Genomic DNA, 17,549 nt, shown 5'->3' on the forward strand with positions numbered 1-17,549 from the left:
TGGGATCCAGAAACGCTCATCCCCAACGCGTGTGAGGGGCCTGTGCCCAGGGGGCCCCTGCATGTCGTTCCCAGGGCCTGATGCAGTGTCTCCCCCATCCACTCCCATGAAGACCCTCCCCAACCCCTCCTGTTGGGCTCACCCAGAGGCAGCGAACACGGCGTAGATGATGGGGTTCTTCACATCCTGGGTCTGCTGGATGAACACATCCTCTGAGGGGAGAAGAGAAAGCATCAACAGCTGGAGAGACGCCCCAGAGCTCTGCAGAGAACAGGGGACACAGGGCAGATGGAGAGAGAACAGGGGGCACTGTGGGGAGCGGGGCAGGAGCGCTGGCTGTGGGGGTCTCCCGGCTATTCCAGCCTCTCCCATCAAGGGGCGCTGTGGGGAGCAGGGCAGGAGTGCTGGCTGGGGGGGGGGCACACCCGGCTATGCCGGGGGCGCAGCCGCATGGGGGATGCTTCGGCTGCAGGGTGTGCACCAGTGGGGAAGATGCAGGCTGGGGAGAGTGCCCCTTAGGAATCAGGGGAGCCTCTGGGCACCATCTGGAATTGATCTAGGCAAACGAAGTGCAGGGAAGCAGGTGGCGATGGGACAGCGCGTCCTGCTCGCGGGTGCAGCCCATCCATCACATACCACAGCAGGCGCTGACAAGCTATCAGGGGCTGCACTGCCTCTCAGCCTCCGCCGAGAGTGACTTTGCTGGGCACCTCCAGGGACGCTCCTGGCTGGGCAGGAAGGCCCCTGTGAGCTCCCCAGGAAGTGCTGGGGACCCAGATGTGGTGCTGCCCTGATGTGAGCGGTGCCCTTGCTCAGAGACGCTGCAGCCTGCAGTGACAGCTCGGGCAGCACAGAGGTTCCGCCCGCTACCAACTCTGGGATTCGTAGTCAGTCGTTGCCCCTTCCAGACACCTCATTGCTCGGTGCGCCCCATGGCAGTGCCCCAGTACACCCTGCCCACCAGCCCTTACGGAGTTCATCGAAGTGCGTTTCGATCCCGTCAGGTCCGGGCACGGAGCAGATGAGCCGGGCTTTCAGGAACGTGCTCCATTTATTGACAAGGCAGCAGTGACCTCCGTCGTCATTCTAAACCAGGGGGGGATATACCATTCTCAGGCACCCGGGCAACCAGAACGTGAGCTAGGCTCGTCCTGCTAGCTTGGGCTTCCCAGCAGGGGGTGCTGTGGGGAGGGGCAGAGCGCTGGCTGTTGGGGATTCCCAGCTACTCCAGCCCAGTCTCCCCCAGCAGGGGGTGCTGTGGGGAGCGGGACAGGGGGTGCTGGCTGTGGGGGGCTTCCTGGTACTCCAGCCCAGCCTCCCCCAGCAGGGGGTGCTGTGGGGAGCGGGACAGGGGGTGCTGGCTGTGGGGGGCTTCCTGGTACTCCAGCCCAGCCTCCCCCAGCAGGGGGTGCTGTGGGGAGTGGGACAACAGGTGCTGGCTGTGGTGGGCTTCCCAGTACTCCAGCCCCAGCCTCTCCCAGCAGGGGGCACTGTGGGGAGGGGGCAGGAGCGCTGGCTGTGTGGGGAGCTCCCAGCTACTCCATTCAAATCCTAGCTTCTCCTTTCAGGAGCTCCGTCTGTAGGGGACACTGCTGGTATTCCAGTCCCAGCTGGGGGCACTGTAGAGAATGGAGCAGGAGCTCTGTCTGTGGGGAGAGCTCCCAGCCACTCCCAGCAGGGGGCGCCGCGGGGAGCCAGGTACATACCAAGCAGATGCGCCCGATGCGGGAGTAGACAGCAGGGCTCTGTGGGGCATCAGCTGATTTCTCCCGGAAGAAGAAGTAAAGCTTGTCGTCGTTCCTCTCGGCGCTGTCTGGGATGAGCTGGGCGTGAACAAACGCTGGGTCTGCAACCAGACATGCCAGCACTGTGAGGCCAGTTGCATGCCCCAGTGCCAATGGGACAGGAGCCTGCCCTGCAATCTACTGAGAGGCTAGTATATGGCCCCGCTGCCCCCCCCGGCTGGCAAAAGAACATTTGTAAAGAAACACCCTTTGTCAATATCCGCACACAGGGCAGAGTTTAGGTTGTGTGACTTTGGAATGCTCAGCAAAAACACCCTATGGTAGGGGTAGGCAACCTATGGCACGTGTGCCGAAGGCGGCACGCGAGATGATTTTCAGTGGCACTCACACTGCCTGGGTCCTGGCCACGGCCCGGGGGGCTCTGCATTTTAATTTAATTTTAAATGAAGCTTCTAAAACATTTTAAAAACCTTATTTACTTTACATACAACAATAGTTTAGTTATATATTATAGACTTGTAGAAAGAGACCTTCTAAAAATGTTAAAATGTATTACTGGCACGGGAAACCTTAAATTAGAGTGAATAAATGAAGACTTGGCACACCACTTCTGAAAGATTGCTGACCCCGGCCCTATGGCAATACCCACACACAGGGCAGTTAAGGTTATGTGGCTCTGGAATGCTCAGCTAGGCAACCTTAGTTTTTTCTTAACAGTTTTTAATGCAATATCCTAAGTTTTTAGCTAGCAATAAAGCCCGTAAAGTGGAACTAGTTAGCTAGAGAGCTCCCTGTCGTTGGGAGGAATGCACCCCCAGCATGAAGCCTCCAGGGCCTTCCCACAAGTCCCCCCAAAGGACAGACAAGTTCTCTGCAAGTGACCAGGAATGATTCCTCAGCACAAAGAACCATGGGATGTGCCGCAGGCACAGGGGTGAGTGGAGACACAGTAGCACAGCTTGGGCCTTGCAGTGGGGATGCTCACACCCAGACGAGGCTAACCCAGCTGCTCAGACCTAGCTGCCAAGCCCCCAGGCTAACTGCAGCGACAATGTATCCTGTGACCAATCCCTTGGAAGCCAGGGAGACTTTTGCCACTGACTCCGACGGGAGCAGTGACTGTGGTTAGGGCGACCGTGGTTAACCATCTGGCACATGTGTTTCACTAAGGCCATAATGCAGCCTGATGCCCATGCATTCTCACTGGCATGTCTCATACCATACATCAGTGGCCTATCCCCGCTTGTGTCTGTGCTCAAGGTGCTATACAAAAGTCCGATGATTTTTTTCTTAATAATGAGAAAAGCGTATCCCCCTTTGGCCCCCAACTCTCCTTGGACTCCAAAATGGCTTGACAGTTTTTTGCTCAAACGTTTGGATATCAATTCACACGAAGGAGCCCATGCCTGGGAAATTTCAGCCCCAAAGTTCCAGCAATTTTTGAGCAACTGGAAGCAGGAGGTTAGAATGGAAACTGTCTGGCAGCTGGAAGTGGAGTGACCAGTGCTGTTCCTGCTAGAATATCTGTCCATCATCAATCAATATGCCTCCAAGCCCACGGTGACAGCTCTGCCTTCTCAGTTGCAGCTACTGTGCCCAGAGGTATAATATGATCGCTCCAACTTCAGTTTACTCAGCTGTCACTGCTGCTTTGCCACAGGTGCAGGTGCTACTGGGAGAAGGCCAGGCATACCTCCCACCAGGAACCTCCCTCTGGTGCCATGGGGAAGGGAGGGAGAGCAGGAGAGAGATGTTCTGGATTGGTTATTGCAGATGATGGGGCCGACACCCCATTCCCATCCAGACCCATCCACCTATTCCCATGCAGAATCATCTATCCTTCTACACAGACCCATCCATAGACCCAGACCCATCTATCTACCTATCTATCTATCTATCTATCTATCTATCTATCTATCTATCTATCTATCTGTAGTGAGGCCGCCTGGCTCCCAGCCGCACCTGAGAGGGATGAGCCAGAACAGCCGCCTCAGTGGATGGAGCCACCGCCACCTGTCCCCGCCCCCCGGAAGTCAAGGGGCGGGACAGGAAGTATAAAGGCCCGGGCCCAGCGCTCAGTTGCTGCCCGGCCACCGGAGAGGACAGACGCTACTGACCGAGCTCTTGTTAGACCAAGCCTTCCCCGAGCCCGGTACCCTGAGGAGGGCTGGCCGAGCCTTCCCCGAGCCCGGTACCCTGAGGAGGACTGACCGAGCCTTCCCCGAGCCTGGTACCCTGAGGAGGGCTGGCCGAGCCTTCCCCGAGCCCGGTACCCTGAGGAGGACTGGCCGAGCCTTCCCCGAGCCTGGTACCCTGAGGAGGACTGGCCGAGCCTTCCTTGAGCCCGGTACCCCGAGGAGCTGCCTGAGCATCCCCTCGCTCTGTGTCCTGAGGAGCAGCCTGACTGATCCAGCGCTCAGCACCCCGAGGAGCCCATGGTGTGGGACCCGGCGGAGGACGCTAGAGATGAGCAGGTACCAATGGAGGGGGAGATTGGAAGTAGCCCGGGGGTAGCCAACCCCAGTCTGGCTACAGCAGACTTCGAGCCAATGTTGGTGTGTTGTGGTCAGGACCCCACTGACACAGCAGCAGATTAACTGCCGCTGTTAGGGCCCCGGGCTGGGACACAGTGGAGTGAGTGGGCCTGTGTCCCCCCTGCCACCCCACTCACGGGTGGCAGTCTCCCCCTTTCACCCACAATCAGGCATAGAAGCCTGGACTTACTGTTGTTTGCTCAGCCCCTGCCTGAGGGTCTGAGCTCTTGAATTGCTGTGTGTTTGATCAAACTACTGTTTGTTGCCCCGCCCTGACCTAGGGCTGGGCCTTAACTACTGTTGGTTTTTGCTCAGCCCTGCCTGAGGGCCTGAGCCCGGGTACTACTATTTACGGTCCCGCCCTGACCTAGGGCTCGGACTCTGGAGACTGAACTGCTTACTAGCCTCGCGTAGTGAGGCGGCCTGGCTCCCAGCCACACCTGAGAGGGCCGAGCCCCCACACCGGACTGTTACACTATCTATCTATCTGTGAGTTTTATTTGCTCTCTGTCCTTTGCTGTTTCTAGTCCAGGATTTGGCTCTGCAATACTTGAGTTTGTGCAGGCACATCCCCCAGACACCACATGGGCCTTCAAGGGACTCCTTGTTCCTTTAGTAAGACCCTTTCGTTGAAGCTCACATGCTGGGAGGGAATTCTTGTCCTTGCCTGATGAAATGGCCACCACTTCTTCTAGGTTTTACCAGGTTTGAAGGTGGCGGAGTACATAGTGCTGCTCACTGGTTGCCCACTTTCCAGGGATGGAGCCATGAAGGCTTGGCAGCTACTGGGTTAATGGCCTGAATTTTGGTGAGTCCGGGTGCACATCTGCAAGTGTCTTGGAACATGCACCTGGGGAAGGTCTCACCCTTTCAGATCGCTGCACCAGGGAAGGGCTGTCCTGGCAAAACAGGTCAGAGTTCCTCCTCAGCTCCAGCACTAGCCTGGTCCTTCAGTAAGAACCCCCTTCAGTAGGGCACTTCTTTGTTAGGGATGAAACTGTGACACCCGACCTAGGCAATGACTGGTCTTAGACGGCCATGTCCTGTCTGTAGCACTTCCCAGTGTGACATGTGTCCAAGTTCTCCTGCTCAATGAGGACAATGCCTTTGAGGGGAGAATGCAGCCAGATGCCAATTGCTTTGCTCTGTGTCCTGGGATGATATCAACCTTCCGATTTGTTTTCCTCCTGGGTTGCCATAACCCCCTGGTCAGCCTGGGTCCCAGGCCCCTCTCTGTGCCTGGTCCACACAGGAGGTGAGGCTCTCACAGCCCCAGTCTGGGCTCTAGCTCATGGTATAGCAGCTCCTGGCTTGAGCTCTGGAGGTCCCTAGGCCAAGATGGTGGCTATCCAGTTCACTCCTCAGATATTTCCAGTGCTTACAAGCTTCTCGAGCAGGGCACCCAAGGACTTAGAGCCTGGTTCTGGCCAGCACAGAGGGGAGCAGTGGTGGAACCTCTCTCTGCTCCCAGTGGACCAGAAGCTGCGCTCATCCATGTTCTGCAAAACTGCTGAGGGAAGCAGATGGGCCCAGTCTCAGAATTGCCCCCGGTGCCAGCATCGCTGCGGCTCCACAGCAGGTCTCTGCATGGGAGGCCCTCAGGATGTCTAGACCTGTTGTGACTGGGGCCAGGAGGCCTGGCATTCCTGCTTGGGCCCTGACAGCATTTTGCCATGGTGGGAGTGCCTGAGAAGCTGGCAAGGAGGCAGGCAGGCAGCGTCTCTGCGGTGCCCGCTGGAGATGGAGTGGGCCGAGCGTGCATTGATGGGTCTTTGCAGAAGACTGCTGGAAACACACCCAGAGCGGGGATTGCTGCCTACGAATGCCCCCAGCAATGAGCGGGTTGGCAGCGGGAGCCCAGTGTCGCCGGCTCTGCTGACAGAGGCAGAACTGCTAACAGGAACCAGAAGAGGGCAGATGTGCAGGCCTCAGGCTCCAAGGGGCCCTGGAAGCAGCTTGCAGAGGTGGAAATGCCCGGGTGCCAGGCTCTGAAGGAAGAGAGTGGCAGCTCCCGGAACAGAGGCAGCGTGGGAGAAGGCACAAAGCTGAGGTGGTGTGAAGGGAAATCGAGGAAAGTTTGTCGTTCACATCACCCTGGTTAAAACACACCTCACCCACTACTGCCCATAGCCCCTAGAGCTGTGACTTCACCAGCTCTGCTTGGCGTACCACAGGCGAAGGGAAAACTGCATCCCCAGGCTGCCCCATGTACCTGGCACAGCCTTGCCAAGCTGGCATGAGGCCACGACTGCCTTCTACCGGGGCTAAGCCATGGAGATTCTCCTGAAACGCTGCAGCCGTAGCTAGGGTGCTCCACCAACTCCATGCCAGGGGGTAGGGATCTCCTGGGTGCTTGTGGGATGTGGGCCCCACCCTGGATGCAGTGCTCATGCTACTTGAGCCCTAGAGAAGCCCCAGGAATGGCAGGCCAGAGGGCACCCAGCCACTGAGCTTTATACAGACTGCGAGGCCCTGGGCAGCATCCAACGTCCCAGAGATGCATGATGCCAGCCCGTCCCCACTAGTGGCTCCCTCGGACTAACCATTCAGCCAGCGGGAGTTGTACTGGTCAGTCCTCATGGCTGTCTGCTTGCCCATGGTGCGGAAGATGGCTGCGTCCGTGCCCATGAAGTCAATGTAGACGCCAGCATAGAGCTCCTCATCTGTAGGTGGAAAGCAGAGGTCAGCAGGGACTGGGATGTATAGGGGAGCAGTTCCTGAAGGGGGACTGGGGGGGGTCTGAGGACTCCCCAGCCCCTCCTCATGCAGACCCTTTGTCCTGCCCCCAAGCCCTGCCCAAAGGGGGAAGCTTGGGGAGGGGCTGCTGATTGGCATGGGTGGCTGATGCCCTCTCCCTGACAGGATGTCTCCCTCTGGGGAGAGGGACCCCAGCTCCTTGTCAGCTCATAGACAGGTCTCCATCTCCGATGTGGTACCCGGTAGGCACTGTGGTTGGGGCACCGACCCAGGCCCGGTTGCCAGCCCCCTGCTTCGCAGCTGCTCCCCAGTGAATGAAGCAGTGCCGGGGCTGGTGCGTAAGGCAACACTCATGCCTGGAGAGGATCAGAGGCAGCCGAGGCCCCTCGAGGCCCGGGGAAGGGGATTAGCAGTAAGTGCGAGCTTTGGCCCATGCTCCTGGGGGAGCTCGGCACAGCTGCTGCCTATACAGGCCTGGGGATGGCAGGACAGCGATACCACCCCGTGTTATTTCACTGCTCTGTCTCGCTCTCCTGCCCTTTGCAACCCCATCCCAGCCAGCCCCGCCCCTCACCACCCCAGGGGCAAAGCACCATGGACACCAGGGCTGCCATGCTCTGCACTGTGGCCTTGCACCTTCCAGGAGGGTGCCAGCAGTGCCCGGGGCTGCGCCTGATCAGTTGGGAGGGGGCGGGGGAGGAACAGGAAATGGGAGGTGAATGGGGAGACAGAAATAGGACAGGAAGTTGGGGTGGAGATGCTCCTAGCACACGGGGCTGACTCACCGTGGCCATTCCTACCCCAGGGTTGGATCTGACTTTGTCGAGGAAAGAGATGTCCTGGGGATTTTTCCATCATTTGTCGGTGGCTGTCGGAGCCTCTCCCACCCCATTTTCCACTCTGTTCTACTAGGTTCATCCCACACCCATCACCATGGCATCCGGGTGCCTCTTGCCATGCCACAGTCCTCCAAGTCCTCACATCGGGCCAAAGTGCTCCGCTGCCTTCCCACCCCCACACCAGGTCTGGGTTTGCTGGCCCCACAGCTGCTGGGCCCTGGACTCGGATCTCTGCCTGGCTTCCTTGGGGGCAGCCACCTTCAGTGGAGCTGCAGAACACCGCTAGGTTAACGTCTCCGGGGTGGGGGGAGCAGCCCCTCAGCAGCCACATGCCCTGAAGTCCTAAACAGCTTCTCATCACGTCATTTTAACATTAGTCTCAAACCACCTAATATTTCCCTGGCACGCAGCCAGCCCTGGCACTCAACCCAGATTGGTGCAGGTCCCTCCCCAGGGGCCGGCCCACCGCTCCACTCCGATGCGGCTGGGCGGGAGAGCAGGGGTCTGTGGGCCACCCCCATGCAGTTGTGGTGCTTGCTAGTTCAAGGGGGTGGGGGCCAGCCTAGGGGAGGCACAAAATGGGAGCTCATGGGGAGAGACTTCCCCAGCCTTGAGCAATAGAACATCATAGCGGAGCCTTGTGCCAGGCCAGCAGCATCTGTTTCAGGTGGGCACCATTCCAGGTCCACACAAGGGGAACCATGTGTGCCGGGGCCCGGAAGAGAATAGCTGGCTCCCCAGGCCTCTGCTCCCTGGCTTGTCCCAGGCAAAGCCTGGACAGGAGTTCTGAAGCTCCATCCCCAACCTGCACTCCCTGGCTTCAGCTCCCCATAACCTGTAAGTGGCTGCTTCTTGCTGGAGTGGCAAGTCCGCGTGAGACGCAGTGCAGCAGTGTCTGAACAAGGCGTGACTCGCCGGCAGCTGAGAACAGGGCTGGCTCAGAGCAGGGGGCAGGCATTCTGTGGCTGTCGAGTTCTTCTGGGGGTTCCCTGGGCAGCGAGAGTGGTCACATGGCACCAGTGGAGAGGGTGACCGAGGGTTCAATCGGTGGCGATGCGGAAGACAGAGCAGCCCAACAGGACTGACACATTATCTGTAGTGGCTGCATCCTCCGTGAGCCAACCAGCCAGGCCCCTCCTGGCTCCAGGCCGGAGCTGATGAATTAAAGGCCACAAATGGGCTCTGACATGCCTGGGCACCTTCCCAGTTGCCTGGTCCCTTGGTGGAGGGCTCAGGCACCTTCTTGCCCTGGCTGAGGTGGTTCTGGTGAGGACCCAAGCTTAGATCTTTGGGCTCTGATGCCCCCTGGGCCTTGGCTACTCCACCGTCACCCCCGCAGACATCTCCCCACTATGGAGACCAGGCAACAGCCCCGTCTGCATTTCCCCTTCGCTGCTCTGGCCCTTTCCTGGCCTTGTGCCTTGGCAATGGCTGGCACCACCATACCCCCTTCGCCTCCTTGGTCTAGGTCCCACTATGGCTCTGGAATCAGTGCCGAGAACAAGCTGGGTGTCCCCCTGGAGCACCACAGAGCCCAGCCAGAGCAGCCCCCATCCCCTTGGCCACCTTGCACTGCTGCAGTTGCAAGAGAGAAGGACTCACTTATCAAGGCTGAGACGCTGTCCACCTTGGGGTCATAGGAGCACTTCCCTTTCCCTGATTCCAGCTTCTCCGGCTCCAGGTAGAAGATATAATCCTGGAACAGAGAGAGGAGGGAGCCCATTACATCCGCCCTTCTATTTCTGTAGGACAGAAGAGCCCAAAGCGCTTTCATAACTCCACAGCGCTCACAAGCCTCACCTCACCCAGCAGTAAAATGCAGCTCCCTCTGGGGGAGGAGCATGGCAGCTATTTAGCAGCCCACAGTCATGCTGCACATACCGAATGGCAGGCAATGACGGAGAATGCTGGGTCCATTGGAATTGCGGAGGCAAAGTTAGAGGCAGAATGGAATTACCCATTGCCGAGGCGGAGTCTGAGCGGAACACGGGGGTTATTGCTTCTCCTCTGGGGAATTATGTCATGGGATGGTTATTGCTTCACAGCTCTGGCACCAAACTCCAGCTGGGGTGCATCCCAGAGGCAACCTGGAAGCACCAGCTGATGCTGAATATGTTGGTACAGTGGAGCGGTGTGAGGCTGTTACTCCAGTGCTGCTGCGAGTGCCCAGTTCCCTTCCCAGGTGGGCCTAGACAAAGCCCCCTTGCACAAGCCCAAGGTTGCTCAGCGATCGCCCCATCACAGCTTCTGTTGCTACCATTAATCTTGCTGGAGTCAGTGGCTGGGCATCTGTGGTGGTGGGGCACCCATCCTTTGTCCTGGCTTTCCATGCAGAGTAGCATTGCATGCAGGTTTATTACAGTAGTAACAGCCACAAGCTGACAACTCTGCCATCTCCCCCAGCAATGGCACCTCAGCCACGCCGGGGGCACTGACCCAAAGCTAAGGGCCTAATCATTCATTTTTAATGGGCAATCTCCCATCCAAATATCAACTAGGCCTGGCCATCCTTAGCGTTTCAGAGCAGAGACAGTCAGTGCCCCTGTCATGTTATTACAGCTACAGAATGACAGATTTGCAGGAATGCTGCTGGTTGTCAGCCACAAGCCTTTTGATGGCAGCCTGGGTTAGAACAAAAACAGAAGCAACCCCAGCTAGGGCCCCCCTGAGTGGCTGCTTAGGAAATGACCTTCCAGTACAAGCAGCAATGAGTTAAAGCCTCCACAGTCCTTCATCCTTTGCATGCGATACCACAATTATTGTCTACTAATTACTCAATGGAGTTTAGGAAGCTCAGGAAGTGGGGACGGCAAGTGTCTCTATGTAAATGGGTGTTGGAAGATCAAATGGTGAAACCAGGCTACACGTTCTACCCTCACACTACATCATATCACCAGTACTGGGTGATTTCATTCTAGGAAGTTCCACCCACCAGTAGTGCAATCCAGGAAGTACTCCCCCTTAGGATGGCATTCCAGGCAGTGTGGCAATTTATTTACTTTGTACATTTGACCTTACTTGGGAAATAGTCCCTGGTTTCCCCATAAAGCAGGTCCCAAGTCATCAAACCATCTCTGTTCAGCAAGGCACTTAAGCATGTGTTTAACTCAGGTGTTGCCAACTTTAAATGCTGAACAATCCTTAATCTGACCTGCCAAAATCATGAGATTGGCTTAAAAATCATGAGATTTGGAAAAAAACCCTAATAATAATTGTGGGGTTGTTTTTCTTTGATTTCTAGTTTCCAAGCTTGTGGGGCACACACACGTCATGTTTTCAAGCTTTCCTCTGTAACCAGAAGGGCTAGAAACTGCCTTTGATTTTGAATGAAAGCCGAGACTCTCCTGCAATCTCTTGATGCCACCAGCCAAAGGTTTAAACAAATACTCCAGAGACTGCCGGACTCGCAATCAAACTGTGAGAGTCGACTGCAGTATTAACCTTTAACCGTAAAGTTTAAGCATATGCTTAAGTGCTTTGCTGAATGAGGCCCATATTTAATTAGGTCTGGTCTGTACTAGTGATTTCCCCCGAGTTCAGCCAGCCACCACTGTAGCTGCACCAGTGTATGCAGGGCTAAATAGCTATTTGCACCGATTGAGTCCAACCCTGCTTGCCACTTGGGTTGGCTGCTTCTGGGCCAGCTGTGGTTTCCCTTGTGTACAGCAGGGGTCGCTACACCAGGGTGACATCCTCCATGCAGCCCAGGCGTTAGCCAGCTTCTCCAGCAGTCCAAATGTCCCCCCACAGTGACGACAGAGAAAAGCATCACAAAGAGAGAAGGAAGTGTGAGTGTAATACCACAGAACTGGCAGGGGCGGGGCCCGGAGCGGCCTTGCACTCATGATTGAAACGGGTTAGATTTCAAATGGATGGCGGCTCTTTGAACTCTCTCCAAGTTCCCAGGCCATCTCCATGGCAGCCAGCCCACCACCATGTGATTTGCTATTGCACCTCACATTAGCCCTACACCAGCAATGGGCTTGCCTTGTTTGTCCCCCCCAGCATGCTATCGCCATCTTATGCCCACAATAACTTTTGGCAGGGATATTCAATCTTGTACATAGGGCATGAGCCAATCACTGGCTACTAGAGACCTACGTGAGGAGAAGACTACCCCATTGCAGGGCTTTTACACTTCTCCTGGTTCCGGCGTCAGTCAGAGATGGGACACTGGGCTGAATGGACCTCGGTTCTGATTCAGCCTGGCAATGCCCATGTTCCCGTGTATCTGGGCAGTCCAAGGTGTCTCATCCCTGGCTAGTGATATTTTGTATGGCAGCATGGTACAAACCATCCAAGAATGAAAAGTCATACCAGCCCAACTGCCCTACGACAGCCTGCTTTCTTGCCACTCCTGCACTTGTGAGTAGAGAGCCATGGGTACCAGTGTCGGTGTTTCGAGGAAAAGTCACGCACCCATTCCTATAACCTGACAAGGTGTCTTCTGCTTTTTTGTCTGAAATCCAAGAGCCAGTCCTGCTTAAAACTGGTTGAAAAACCAGTGGAGTGAAAACCGTTGAAGTTGTTTTCATTCTGAATGGTTTGAAATTGACCCATTTTTTTCTTTCTTTGCAAATTGGATTTTTTTTAAATTGAAACCCTTATCCAAATGGTCATTGCAATTTTTCATTGCCTGAAATTTGGGAAACAAAAATTGTGATCGACACTTTGATCACCTTTCTGATAAAAAAAAATATTTGCTGAAAACCAAAAATAATGCTGGTGGTGGTGTGTGACCAAAAGAAAAAAGGAGCATTTATGAAAAAATGTTACTTTTCAATGGAAAAACTTTCCATTGGAACATTTTAACCGTATCTAGTCCAGATGTTCTGCTTGCATATAAGCTGTTGGTAACATAAATGCTGTTGATTGTTGGAATGTTCCGCGAATATTTGTCTAACAAGGGGATGAAAAGAAGGGTCGGTTATGGGCTTCGGAGCATGGTAACTGTTTTGGAAGTGGCGGATTTGAAGGGCTGGAAGTGAAAAACACAGGGTTCAAATAGCTAACTGCTGAGCTCATCCCCATCTCAGAGAGTCACACAAATGAGCTGTGCTGAAGTTGTCTTAAAGATGGATTGGATCAGACAGAATTAATCTCCCTCCCTTGACCCCTCTTTTACCTGAGGACTTGCTCATGTCAGCTCCTTTCAGTGGAATGGGCTGAGTCAGGGCAGGAGGTGCTGTTATAACACAGAGCCATACAGAGGCATTAAGGTTGGGATGAATGGATGGGATGAAAAAGAGCATTTAGCGCGGTGACAATGGGTAATGCAAACAACTAGCTTCACTGGGAGTATGCACATCAGTGTGACTGAGGTAAAACTGAGTATTCTTTCCTGGGTGCTGGCTGGTGAGTCTTGCCCACATGCTCAGGGTTTAACTGATCGCCATATTTGGGGTCGGGAAGGAATTTTCCTCCAGGGCAGATTGGCAGAGGCCCTGGAGGTTTTTCGCCTTCCTCTGCAGCATGGGGCACGGGTCACTTGCTGGAGGATTCTCTGCAGCTTGAGGTCTTCAAACCACAATTTGAGGATTTCAATAACTCAGACATAGGTTAGGGGGTTGTTATAGAAGTGGATGGGTGAGATTGTGTGGCCTGCATTGTGCAGGAGGTCAGACTAGATGATCATAATGGTCCCTTCTGACCTTAAAGTCTATGAGTCTATGAGTACGTACAACCTCCACCCTGGTGTATATCCAACCATCCCAATCCAACAGCTATTGCCACACCCGCACTGAGTACAAACACATGGCACCCCATCTGCATATGCAGCACTATGGCGCTTTCTCCTAGCATGAACGGCAGCTGCAATTCAGTGATGCAGGTGAGCTGCACTAAGGGTTACTGGAAACTGACCCAGCGCTGGGCAACTCATTTATTATGGATAATTCATCCAGCAAATCTAACCCCGTTTTCCTTCTCACGCAGACTTTGATCTTCCCAATTGAGTTCCTATTTGCAATGGTGAGACCAATCGTTTGGGCCAGACACTTTCAGACAATGGCTTCAGGAAAACTTCATTGCCACTGTTTCTCAAGTGTGTGATTGGTCCCCTAAGCCACATGGTATTTTTTCTGCTCCCTGATTGGATGACTTAAACTTTTTAAGCAGGAGACCGCGTGATGAAGAGCGTGATAAAGGGCACCATCCCCCGAACAGTAAAACCTACTCATGAATAACCAGCAGTTAAAAAAACCAAATATCCTAGCTTCAAACTCAGAGCTTCCTGGGCTTGGAGCCTTTGGCATCCATGCTTCCAAGCACACTAGCGAGGGCCAGAAAACTGCCAGAAGATGCAAGCTGAGTTCCTCCCATAAACGTCTGACTCCAGATACTGGCACTTTAAGAACACCGCCTTCTGAAATCTCACGAGAATTGAGCCATTTGGAATCCTAAGGCCCATTGGCAAACGCTGGTTTGCGGGTTTGGCCTGGTGCTAGTGGGGGATGTGGTAACATGAGATATCCAGGGGCCAGCCCAACGATAGTGTCTCTGCTCATGGCCACTGGGGAGGGATCTCCTGGCTTAGTTGTGGGCGTGCTGGGGCTGCTACAAACTGGCATAGATTAAACCTCCGTGCTGCCCAAGAGCTCGTGGGCACAGATATGGCATCCAGCCAGCTCAGTGGCCCCCTGCCCCAGTTCGGTGCTGAATGGAGCTTGACCAGAGGCTCCTGTCTCTTCCTCAGGACGTTGTCTCTCTGTCTCAGAACTCCTCATCCTCTTGCTGGGGGGTCCAGTCCAGGAGGGCCCACGAGACGTCCGCCTCTCTGCCCAGGGAAAGGGCACTGTGGCTTTTCCTCCATTCTCTGATGATGGGGACGCAGGCACAGCAGCAGGCGTGTGGCAAGATGTCAAAGGGAGCTCTTCCTTTCTGGCCTGAGAGGGCTGGCGCAGAGGGGGCACCTCCTGGGAACTGCTGTCTGCCTGTCACGGGGGCTCCTGCCTTTAGCCCAGCCCAGGCTGCCCCTGGCCCAGTGGGGAGCATGCTGTTGTTCTGATGGGGATACACAACTCTCTGGCGGGGTGCAGCGATTCTGATGGGACTGGGGCTGCAGCAGGCAGGCGCTGGAGGAGAGTCATATGCCATGGGGGGCCTCATGCAGTCACACACCAGGCCCCAAATCCCAGCAGAGGAGCCAGCTCCCACATGGGAGCCAGGGAGGAGAGCTGGACTGCAGCTGGGCTGGAGGAGGAGATACTCGGGGGGGGGGGGACAGTGGGGGGCTAAGACCCAGGAATTGGGGAGCTGCCACCCCCACCCTACCCTGGGATGGCAGAGGGAGAGCAGGATACCAGGCTCCACCCCAGGAAGCAGCTGTGGGAGGCAGGTGCCCAGGTCTGTGTGCCCCCCTGCCCCCATGGCTGCTTTAGGGAACTGTCCCCATGTCAGTGTCTTGGCCCCTTGATGCGTTGCAGAAGGTGCCTCCTGCCCCCGCCCAGGCAGCTGCTATGCTCCCCATGCTTTGGACCCCGCTGGAGGGTGGGGGAAGTGGCTGGTCTGAAACCTGCACAGGGACTGGCATCTACAACCGTTGGGGTTCAGTCCCAGCTGAGAGACGCCAGCCAAGCGTGGGCAGTTGAGGTGCTCTGGGCCCAGGAGGAGCATGTGTGCGTGAGGGGCACTGCTGGATCTCGCCGGGCCCTGCCCATCAGTGCTGTGGTGGGCTTCGGTCTCTAGGCTCTCAGCGAATAACCTCCCTGATGCAAACTGCCCCATGAAGAAAGTGCTGGGGCATGGGATGTGCCCGTGGCCTGGCAGCGCCCCCTGTTCTCTCTGGGGGCAGCCCCTGGGAGGGACAGGGGAGAACTGGCCTGGATTCCTGAGCCCCTGGAATGTGCTCTGGGGGCAGCCTGGGGGGATGGGTGGGAAGGACAGGACCTGGATTCCTGAGCCCCTGGAATGGACTTTGGGGGCAGCCGGAGTCGGGAGGGCAGAGCAGATGCCCTCGAACAGGAGCCTTGAGGGTGGTGCTCATGGCACAGGAGGAGGATTGCTCAGGAAAAATCAAAGCTCGGAAGAAGCTGAACTTCCCCCTGGGACCATGAGCTCCTGATTCCTCCCAGCACCCCGAGCTGCTTATGGAGCGATGCGAACCCAGGCTAACCCTGCCTCCATGCAGTGAGCTAGCCCGGCTGCTAGCCAAGCGGGAAGATGATCTTGTCGAAGAGACACTGTCAGGAGCAGGGCCTCAGAGCCGTACATCCCATTCCCCCGCCCGATCTGGCCCGTTCCCAATTAAACAACACAATCCATCTCCAGCTGGAGCGTTGTCAGCTTTCCTGCCTGGGTGGTGGGCACTGCTGTGCTTAAAGAACCAGGCTGGGGAGCGCCTGCATGTGTTTTGGTAGGTCCTACCAACAATCAGGCCCAACATCCACTGTTCCCTCACCCCTGCGAGTGGCCGGTGCTCTAAAGGGAATCTAGAGCCAGTGGCTCCATTCCCGGCACGGGGCCCCTGACAGTGTCCCTCCTCCCCACAGCGTCTGGAGCAAGGCCTGGGGGAGCAAAGTGTTAGTCTGAGAGGAGATGCGAGGACTGGCTGCTCTGTGCTGGGTGCTGGCACAGACAGCTCAGCCATTGCAAGGGGCTTGCCCAGCCGGGGGTTAGCAGTTAGGTGCATGCCATGGGGGAGGAAGGTTAGGGAGCCCAGGAATGCCCTGGGAGGGGAGCCGGCTCCTGCCCTTGGGGGGGGGTCTGAGTGCGAGTCCCACCTTGCGTTCTGCTGGTGTCAGGCTGTGGGAGGAGTCAGCGGCTCGGCTTCCCCGTCCTCCCAGCTGGACGCTTTGGGTCAGTGCAAAGGCCTGAGGAGAAGGAGCAGTGCAGAGAGTTAGAGCTGGCAGGGACAGAGGCCACCCGGGGGATGGGTGGGGATGGGCACTAGGGCAGCAGGAGGGAGTTATGCCAACCTGGAAGGGCAAGAAACTCCCCCCGCCCCTAGCCAGCGTGCCTGCCCCAGCTCCTAGAGTGCCCCTGTGGGCAGAGTCAGCACTCTTGAGCCCAGGGCATTGTGAGTGTGCCCAGGCTATTGTGCGGGCCTCATGTGATTGTGCCCACCATGTGCTAGTGTGATAGCATGCTTGTGATGGCATGTGCGGGCATGGTGTGTGCCAGCATATGTGGCACGTGTGTGTGTATGGCACAAACTGGATGGGCCTCCTGCTGCCCAGTACTGACACTGACAGCAGATGTGGAACTTTGTGACAATCCCCCTCTTCCCCACCAGGGACAGGGGGAGGGACCAAGACCCTCAGTTCAACCTCAGGGAATCCTGGCTCCCTCAGAGCTGGGTCCTGCCCCGTCTCTGGGACTGCGTGTGACCAAATGTCACATGGCTGGCTCAGACCTGCCACACAGTACGCATAACTGTGCCCTTTGCTCTGCCTGCCGCATCTTCGTGACACCCAGAGTGAGAACCCCAGGCTGCCGAGAGGCCAGGACAGCAGCAAATTCCCTGACGTGGCCTGTGGTTCAAGGAACCTCAGGGCTTCCCAGTCCTTATCCCACACTCATCCAGGCTTGCCCAGCGGTGCCCATGGGCACTATACAGGAGGTGCCACCCTGGCACATCTGACCTCTGAGGAGGGCACCTGTCTCAGCTAGGACTAGTATGGAGCCCACAGTTCTGTAGCATGGCTGGGAAATCCCTTGCTGACCCCAGCTCTTGCCCTGAAGCATGAGGATGATGAGGAAAGCCAGGATTATCCCAATCCCACAAAGCTGCTGCG

The 17,549-nt window shown here is 56.2% G+C and overlaps 1 protein-coding gene across 2 annotated transcripts in view; it reads right to left on the minus strand.

The window, feature by feature from the left end:
• LOC123374974 (semaphorin-3F-like) overlaps positions 1 to 17,549 on the minus strand; it is a 110,802-nt gene that overhangs the window by 7,599 nt on the left and 85,654 nt on the right. The window contains exons 6-11 of one of the 2 annotated variants that reach the window (XM_045025434.1): positions 16,536 to 16,625; positions 9,418 to 9,511; positions 6,823 to 6,942; positions 1,707 to 1,846; positions 972 to 1,086; positions 143 to 212 (exon numbers count right to left, since the gene is read on the minus strand). In XM_045025434.1, coding sequence (XP_044881369.1) covers positions 143 to 212; positions 972 to 1,086; positions 1,707 to 1,846; positions 6,823 to 6,942; positions 9,418 to 9,511; positions 16,536 to 16,625 — 629 coding nt within the window. The remainder of the gene's footprint in view (positions 1 to 142; positions 213 to 971; positions 1,087 to 1,706; positions 1,847 to 6,822; positions 6,943 to 9,417; positions 9,512 to 16,535; positions 16,626 to 17,549) is intronic. The other variant, XM_045025435.1, reaches the window with a different exon arrangement.

The sequence above is a fragment of the Mauremys mutica genome, chromosome 7 (genome assembly GCF_020497125.1).
Source record: "Mauremys mutica isolate MM-2020 ecotype Southern chromosome 7, ASM2049712v1, whole genome shotgun sequence".
Classification (NCBI taxonomy): domain Eukaryota; kingdom Metazoa; phylum Chordata; order Testudines; family Geoemydidae; genus Mauremys; species Mauremys mutica.